The sequence below is a fragment of the Tachypleus tridentatus genome, chromosome 9, assembly GCF_004210375.1.
Source record: "Tachypleus tridentatus isolate NWPU-2018 chromosome 9, ASM421037v1, whole genome shotgun sequence".
In the NCBI taxonomy this organism is placed as follows: Eukaryota; Metazoa; Arthropoda; class Merostomata; order Xiphosura; family Limulidae; genus Tachypleus; species Tachypleus tridentatus.
This window is the reverse complement of record NC_134833.1, coordinates 59,884,445-59,894,310: the sequence shown is the minus strand read 5'-3', so window position 1 is coordinate 59,894,310 and position 9,866 is coordinate 59,884,445. Positions and strand designations below refer to the sequence as shown.

General features: G+C 31.6%; 1 protein-coding gene across 1 annotated transcript; it reads left to right on the top strand.

Moving 5' to 3' along the window:
- Positions 1 to 8,281: 8,281 nt before the first annotated feature.
- On the top strand, positions 8,282 to 8,656 carry LOC143227379 (protein FAM200A-like). The gene has a single exon (XM_076458833.1). It carries the CDS (start codon positions 8,282 to 8,284, stop codon positions 8,654 to 8,656), a length of 375 nt encoding a protein of 124 aa, XP_076314948.1.
- Positions 8,657 to 9,866: the final 1,210 nt, after the last annotated feature.

Genomic DNA, 9,866 nt, shown 5'->3' with positions numbered 1-9,866 from the left:
AAAACACATAGATAGAGAACACATTGAACACTGGATGGCGATATTTAGTGAAATCGTCGATTTGGTTATTTTACAGCAAAGCCACAATGAGCTATCTGTTGTGTCTACCGTGGGAAATCAAACCTCAGATTTTAACCTTATAAATTCGTCCCACAACGACAACGAAGTTAATACCCTCTTGTCTCTTCCTATAAACTAGTTATAATACTGTTTGCGAACTATTTAAATAACAAAATATGTTTACTCTTTTCCAAGCCTTTCACATTTTAAAAATAAAAAATAAATAACTGTTTTCTATTTTTTAAGTCTAATAAAAGTACATACACACACACTCATGTGTATATATATATAAAACAATTATAAATTAGAAAGGAAGTCTCACACAAATAAATTGTGGATTCCTTTGACTGGCCCGGCATGGCCAAGTGCGTTAAGGCGTGCGACTCGTAATCGGAGGGTCGCGGGTTCGCATCGCCGTCGCGCCAAACATGCTCACCCTTCCAGCGGTGTGGGCGTTATAATGTGACGATTAATCCCACTATTCGCTGGTAAAAGAGTAGCCCAAGAGTTGGCGGTGGGTGGTGATGACTAGCTGCCTTCCCTCTAGTCTTACACTGCTAAATTAGGGACGGCTAGCACAGATACCCCTCGAGTAGCTTTGTGCGAAATTCAAAAATAAAGAAACGATCCTTTGACTATTATTTGTTATCTAACAGCTGTTTACAAAGGCAATAATAATGAGTATCTTTTACTATTATGTCATCATTACACTTATTTATACCGTTTTTTAACTTCGATACACATACTGAAATCCAGTTTGTAACAAAGATTTTTCTACTCTATACAAATATACAACTCAGCTGTTAATCGCTCTATTACATGATTTTAATGAATTAAATGTTTGCAAGATAGAGTGATTTTACCAAGAACTTGTAAGAAGTATTTATATTTAAGTAAATTATTTCTAAGGTAATGTAGTTATTAAATCCTTTGAAATATTATATTTTAAAAGTCAATAAAAAGTAGTTTCTATCTAACTTACTGAATTGATTAGGAACTTTGTTTTACCCAAGAAAAGGAATAATTGAGCTGAACAAACACAAATGTGTCGTGTTTACTTCCAAAACATTTAGGATTACGTATATATATAATTTGTAATTTTCACTCAAAAAATAATTAAAAATGTTGAATTAACTGAAAATACCCCAGAGTACATTGTAGCTTGTAGTTAGGGATCTGTTAAGTTTATTCAGCGTTTTTGTTTTAGACAAAGGTTTGGAGTTGCTATTTTTAATGCAGTGCATTCTCATGATTTCTTATTTTTATTTAACTTCATTAAAATGAAATTATTTTCATTAACACACACACACACGCATATAAAGAATGAAATACGGTATTACTGAAGCACTATTAACAAAATCATATACAAAATCTTTAATCGGCTGAAAATAATAAAATAAAATTTGAATATAAATAAATCTTGTTTTATCCAGCAACGAAATATAAATTTCGTGCAGGATATATATTGTAAGTTTTCTTTTTCATGGCTATCATTGTAAGATATATCAGTTTATGTAAAACCAAAAAAACAATGTTTTGTCCATATTTTAAGACATTGGGTACGTTTTTGTCTTCACATAATTTGACGGCAATACATAATGAAATATTACTAGTTATGTTTTAAGTGCATTGATATTAATAATCAATGATTACAACATAATTAATACTTACAACCTCAAAGGATTACTAAACACCTGATGAGGACCAGCATTTATACATTACTTACAATATAAACTAAATCTGTCCAGGCTTCTTTCTTCCTTGTGTTTGTTTAACTTTCTCATATCTTTAACTAGATAGTCAAACTGTCATTAAGTAAAAAGAAAATTATTGAGCTTGTAGTGATTCATTAAATATATTTTTAACTTGTTTTTGATCAAATAAATTTTTTATTTAAGTGTATGTTCTGTTTTCATCAGTATTTTATTTAAAGGAGGAAATTCCAGTCTTTCTTTTGTATGACTTAAAAAAATTCCGAATTATTCCGATACAGAACATTTCAATGAATGCAACACTCACTTTAAACAAAAATCGAAAACAAAAATACCTGAAAATTACAAATGTATATATATATGTAAATGAGTTTGTAATTCGCACTTGCAACTTTTTTATTTTTTTAAAAACTTTCACCATACAAAAACGAATCATGACTATAAATTAGGTTACGTGTTTTAAAAGAGTGTTTGGTTGTTGTTAAGTACACAGCTAAATAAAAAACTAAGGTATGAAACTACGAAATGATGAGATAATAAATAATGAAGATAAAAGCGTGTTATGCTGAATATTTATTATTAGCAGAAAATTGTTGCATGAAACGTTAAAAAGTGAATTCACTTTTATTGATGAAAGTGAATAGAAAAAAACAACAACAAGTGACAGTCAGGAACTGAATGAAGACAGGAAAGAAAGAATTTTAATACGAAATCTTGACATGTCAGAGAAAATAGTTAAAGGTTTAACTATAATGCGCAGAAGTTTTTGAAAAACAAACAAAAAGTAAATAAAACAATTAGGCTATTTGCAATTACATAATTCATTCAGAATTATGATCATGATCTGTATTTGGAAAAGGTTCGTTTTACACCGATTTATATTATAAACGAGTAAAAAATTCTAACATAGTGATTAGTACAATACTTAATAAAATAAATGTTTTATCTTCATAATGTTATTATTTTTAAAATAATTATTAGAACATCATTTTTATATAAAAGTAAATGTTGTTTTCTTCAGGATGTTACTGATTTTAACACACAGCTCTTGTTGTTTTGTATTAAATACAAAGATACACACTGGGCTATCTGTGCTCTGCCCACCACGGGTATCGAAAGCCGGTTTTTAGTGTTGTAAGTCCGTAGACATATCGTTGAGCCAATGAGGGGCAACACATATCTATCAATCGAATCCCGTATTATAGCATTCAATGTCTGTACACTGAGAGCTAATCCACCGGGATAAAGAATTAAAACTATACAGGTATTTACATGTTATTTACTGAAAAACTACCTCATTGTTAGAAAATTGTAGAAACATTTATGTAACAACTGAAACGAAGATGAATTTACAACTTTATAAATTATGCTCAGATTCAAGTTCCGATAAAAACATAAACAACTTAATATTAACACAATATGCAATACTCAAACCTCAGATCGTAAAAATTCAAATACAAAAGTATAATTTAATAAACGCAAACTATGTCAGCATTTGGCATGATAAAATTTGAAATGAACATTGTTAATACTGATTGAAAAGACATTAAAAATAAAATAAGTTACGTCGGAATTTAAAATTAAGTTTGTTTTTTCACTTGTCAGTATAAAAACACTTTTACTCATACTTCTTAATAGTACAAATATATACTGTGTTCTTCATGGAGCTTAAGTTCCCCTACAGAGGTGTTTGTAAATTGTGGACGTTAAATTCAGCGATAAATGAACAGCAAACACTTCACTTGTATTCAAAATATTATATGAATCAGAACAAGTTAAACAAATGTACAACTAATTATTCCTACTATAGCGATTATAAGCATATTATAAACACTATACACATACACTTAGGCCTATTCAATAACTTTATAATTTCAGTTGACAAACCTAACTATCTTCTCTATAACTATCGCCAAACTACCCAAATTTATTACACTTACTTTATCGTCGAGTTATCACGGCTGTTTGTTTTTCTCATGGTTTAAATTCGTCTGCTCCCTTTTGTTCTTTGTATTTCTGAGAAGCGTCTGCTGATTTGTCAAAGTCCGTTGAGGCTAGTTCAATTACTGTGGAATTATTTCTATTTGACAATATAAACTATCCTTCTCATATTTTTCTTCTACTGTGAGTTTGCCTCTAACATTCTTATAATTAGACCTCTATTAATCGTTAAGCCTTTCCTTGTTGTGATATTTAACTGTATTTTTATTCTATTCTTGTCTAGCTACTGTTTCCCGCACATTTCAAACTATTTATATATTAATTACCAAATCGTCCACTTATTATATTCTCGGTGACAATGAATTAGAAACACATAAAATATTCTTTTACAAGACAAACAAAAGTAATAATATCTAAATCAAACAGTCTTTTATATCAAGACAAATTAGTTCGCACATGTTCTTCAAAGTGTTTTAATTTAAAATGTAGAAATAAATAGAAATAAATATTATTTTTTAAAAAACTTTATTGGAAAATAGGAAAAATAATTGTAAAACGTTTATTTGGATTCAGATTTGTATTCAATAGAAATTTGAGAAACACAGAACATTAGAATAATCAAATTTTATTACAGCATATAATATAGTAATAACTACAAAACAAAGAGAGAACGCATTGCACAATACATTGTAAAACTTAGTTGTTTTGAATACATGGCTACAAGGTGGAGTGCTGCACTTTGTTATCCTCTTCAGTTTAATTAGTCCTTTTCTTATACAGAAACGAAGTTCTTAATCATTGAAATATATTAGGAAAAATAATGTTTTGTTGACTTTAGAAAGTATAACGTATAAAAAGTGTTAACAATTACAGTAACTTAATGAATTTCATAGTTTCAAAATGCTTAACACTAAAAATCTCACTTCAATATTGAGCCATCAATATTTCCACAAGGAAATTGCATTTTGTTTTTGTTATTGAGAAATTCATCACTATTTGTTTCTCAGAATAGTTTTATCACATCTGTTCTATAATGTACATTTGAGGAAAATATCATATATATATTAGTAAAAACAAAGTTAGGCAAACAAAATCACAAGAAAGGACGGTCGTAGAAATAGCAAATCCAAACCTCTGAATAATTATATAAATTTGTTATAATTTAAAACAATCCAAAAGGAAAATATACTGAACAAAAACAATGCACTAACTGAAAAGATACTAAGGTACAAACTATTATGCGGAATTATAAAATGTACCCTACTTTATGGAGGTGACTGAGAATTAGGACACATATTGCGGTGGGGATACACCGTCCGTCAATCTTACCCTCCATTCGCTAGTCTCACACAAGAAATAAAATAGTAGCAAAAAATATAGAAATTTAAATAAGGAGAGTGAGATGTGGGTGCTGAAGCCCACAACATCAAGAAGTTGTGGAAAGGTGACCACTCACCAAAGTGAAGAAGAAAAATTAATTTAAATAACAATAATAAAATAGAAAATAAGGTTCTACGAATTTGGGGTAAGTAAGATTAAACTTACCTTTTGAAGCTAGCATTCCAGCCTCAATATGATAAAAATGCACTAATTGATGGCACAGTAGACAAATTCCGCTTGTATGAAGCATCACATCAAATCATCTAAATCAACTGGTATAGCTCGAAACCACCATTAGTATATTTATTCTATTGTACCAATTGTGCTCTAAACAAGCGTTTAAATACAAAATGGTGTACATCTGCATAAAGTAGTGCCAACTTGTTAAATGACCTTATTTATAGTTAAAGATAGTTTGTAGAAATTTTAAGTAAATTTGTCTAATTTTATTTCTTTATATTTATTTAATACATTCTTATATTTCTTACTGAATAGTTTAATAATTTTACTTAAAGTTTCTTTATTAAATCCATTGACTACTAATTTTTATCAGTATATCAACATTAGTGATAAAATATTGTAACTTATTACAAATTTACAAGGTCAGATAGGAAGTTTAACTGGTTTAAAGCTAATTTTGTGTTTATATAAGAATCATGCTATTTAATTATATGCATAAAATAATAAAATACATGGATTTTACTCCTCTAGTAGCTCAGTATTTTGTTTGAAGGCTTATAAAGTTAAATTCGAGCTTAGATGCTCATGATTGACAGATTCCAAAGAGCCCATCGTGCAGCTTAACACAACAAATAAAATCTTTCACAATTGGTCTTTCGTATTTCTAATGTTGGAGTGGTTGTGTCTCTGACCTGGATGTTTATCTTATATATATAGAATGCACCTAAAGGATTATTTAATAATGATTATAGAAATTGAACTAACAGAATAATATATTCTGTCATCTAGATTTAGAATGTTCTCAGGTTACTTGAATTTATTGTTGTTTCCATTTCACTATTGAAAATGAGATAATATATCGTTCATATTTATTGTTGATGTTCATGGAAATAAATATCACAATTAAAAGATCAGAATTTTAAGTGCTGTTCAAATTGACAACGAAGTACAAAATTTACACTGATTACTTTATAAACTGCTTAAAACAGTTAAGAGATAATCTGAGCATTCCGTTTTCTAACTGTGATGAAAAACTAACAAAGACATAAGGTCTACTTTTATTGAAATCAAATATCATCCGACCAATCTTGTGATCTGATATTTATAGCACTGAAACGGATATTCAAAGATGCTCTTTGGTGCTAAAGATTGATCAGCTTAATGACCGATTTACAAACTTTTATCAGCAAAGCTAATGCTAGTCTTTAATCTATATATGCCATGATTAATTAAATGAATAAATGAGGTGCTATGAAAATGTAATCAACCCCTCCATTAAACTGATTCCGGTTTAGCAATGAGTTGAAGGTGAAGCATGTATTGTTAAAATCGTCCAAGACAGACAGACTGATTCATGTGTGATGACCCACTTGTTAAATTAAGCCCATTCCTTACATATTCTATTCTTACAAGAAGATGTTACCCAGTGAAGCATGACGTAACCTTCTATTATCATCGATTAAAAGAAAAGTGTAACTTATTATATCTACATATTACAAAATATAAACGGTTGTACGAGTACATTTCTTTGTTGTATGACGTTTATTGTGTTATGTCATATACATAAAGCACACTCCCTATTTTGGGGTTGTAGATGCTCAATAAGAAAGAGATAATCTTGTTTGTTTGTTTTGGAATTTCGCACAAAGCTACTCGAGGGCTGTCTGTGCTAGCCGTCCCTAATTTAGCAGTGTAAGACTAGAGGGAAAGCAGCTATTCATCACCACCCACCGCCAACTCTTGGGCTACTCTTTTACCAATGAACATGGGGATTGACCGTCACATTATAACGCCCCCACGGCTGGGAGGGCGAGCATGTTTGGCGCGACGCGCGCGCGAACCCGCAACCCTTGGATTACGAGTCGCACGTCTTACGCGCTTGGCCATGCCAGGCCCAAGGAATAATCAATGTGTGTGATAGGTGCTGTTATATTGTTGTTTTACCATTATTTTATCATTTAAAAATAAGGAACTTATTATTAAACTATAAAAATAAATTACTTCAAATAAAATCAACTTACTACAATTAGAGTTTTAATACTTGTTTAGTGATGATTAAAAATACATGAAGAGATAAAATTAAATATTTTAATTAAGTATTTGATTTTTTGAGGGTTATTATGATATTATATTAAAGGAACATCAACGGAAAAAAAATGTATCTGAAGTTCTTTCAGAAATAAAGAGAAAAATAACGACGTATTGAATCATTATTAAACTAACTTTTATTTGGTTAGAACTGTTCATAGCGTCACATTCAAAATATAAATAACTAATTGTATTATCAAAGTATATCAATGAACCACAAAACAAAGAAATTTTCTTCTTTCTCAGATTTTCTATATAAATACTTGTCGACTCTCAGGGTCTGTCAGTAATTGAAATTACTAAATGGTGTTGTGATCAAGTGTCTGAATAGTCTAGCAAAGATCAGTGAATTATTTTGTTGATTCTTGTCCTTGTGTATAAAGATGGAATTTTTTAAACATTAGTCAGAAGTGTAGGAGTGAAAAAAAGGATGGCGAACCGCAGACCAGTGGCCTTGTTCATGAACAGACCATGTTCGGAGGGTTTATTATATCTAAACGTTTGGGCTCCAGAGTTCATGCTTCCACGTGAACTAAAAGGCCATTTAGAGATTAATCATTTTAACATGGCTAGCAAATCCCGTGATTATTTTACCAAAATGTTCAAAACTGAAAGAACATAAAAGTACATTTTTGATGCAAGGAACAATACCAAGAAATGCTTTGCTAGCATCCTATAAAATGGCATATAGAGTCGCGAAATATAAAAACTCTCATATCATCGCTGAAGAACTGATTTTACCAGCTGCAGTGGATATGATGAATATTATGGTTCATAAATCTGCAGAAAGAATGCTTTCCAAGATATCTTTATCCAACAATACTATGAGTCGTAGAATCCAACACATGGCCGAAAGCCTCAACGATCAGGTAATTTAAACAATTAAAGAGAAATAATTTAGGTTACAGCTAGAAAAGGCAATGAATAGTAAAAAGGATGCTCATCTGATTTGTTATACACGATTCGTGGATGGTGACAAAGTTGTGGAAGACCTTGTCTTTTGTAAAAGTATCACTAAAGGTACAGAGGCTCAAGACTTGTTTGAGATCCGTTACACTTTTATGCATGAAAACAACTTAGACTGGGGTAAGTGCGTTGGCATCTGTACCGATGGTGGTCGCTCTATGTCCAGCTGTTATGGAGGATTGCAGGTACTCACACGAAGCAAAACTCTTGATGCACTGTTGACCCACTGGAAAATCCACAGGGAAGCCCTTGCATCAAAGCACCTCAGTCTTCCACCAAATCTAGTCCTGGAAAGTGTGTTGAAAGTGGTGAACTTTACAAAAACTTGACCACAGAAAGGGATGTTTTTGAAAACTGTGAGACGATACGGGATCTGAGAACACATTTTTGTTGTACTACTGTAGCTCGTATTGGCTCATTTGTCGGAATACACTGTCCCGTGTGTACAACCAGAAATTTACTATTACCTCGAACAAGAAGAACACAAAAGTGCTAAATACTTCATCAACACTGATTTTTGTCAAAATTAGCATACCTGTGTGATATCTTCTAAAAACTGAATGCATTCAATCTTTCTCTGAAGGGAAGTAACATGCACATTCTGAAATTCACAGATAAGATTTCAGTCTTTAGAAAAAGTTACTACTATAGAGAAGAAAAATGAATGAAGATGGTGACAAAAACTGTTTCTCTCTGTTACAGGAGTTTGTTACATCCAATGAAGTAGACTTGACTGACGAACTAAAATCTGTTTTTGAGGATTACCTAACACAGCTCAGTGACTGGTTTGAAAATTACTTTCCAGAAGATATGAAGAAGTTTGCATGGATCGAAGACTCACAATCCAGGTGCTAAAGCTCAGCGAATCCTAATACCATTTACATCGTCATATATCTGCAAAGCTGGTATTTCTGCGGTTGCTGTGATGAAAAGCAAGTGCCTCGCGAAAATCAAGGTAGAATAAGAAATAAGGAAGGCGGTGTCTAATCTGTTTCTAAAGTTTGAGAAACTCTGCAGTTTTCACAGGCGCACGCATCCAAATAGTTATTGTGGTTATTTAAAAATATTGTTTTCACTTTCAATTTGGCCCGGGATAGCCAGGTTGGTTATGGAACCGATTCGTAATCTGAGGGTCGATGGCTCGAATTCTTGTTACGCGAAACATGCTCGCCCTTTTATTCGTAGAGCTTTATACAGTGACGGCTAATCCCACTATTCGTAAGTAAAAAAATAGCCCAAAAGATGGCGGTGGGTGGTTATGACTAGCTGCCTTCCTCCTAGTTTTACACTGCTAAAATAGGGACGGCTAGCGCAGATAGTCCTCGTGTAGGTTTGAGCAAAATTCAAAAACAAAACAAACAAATTTTTTCTTCATGTAATATTCTTTCAAACGGCTACAAGTTATTAAGACAGAAATACTTATTAAGTTGATTGGATCTAACTCCTTAATAAACGTAACTGTTAGGTTTTTTTTATTTTCCCTAGGGCGACGTTAATGAATATCTGAGACATTAAGGCTCCGTGAGCAGAGAGTGTTTG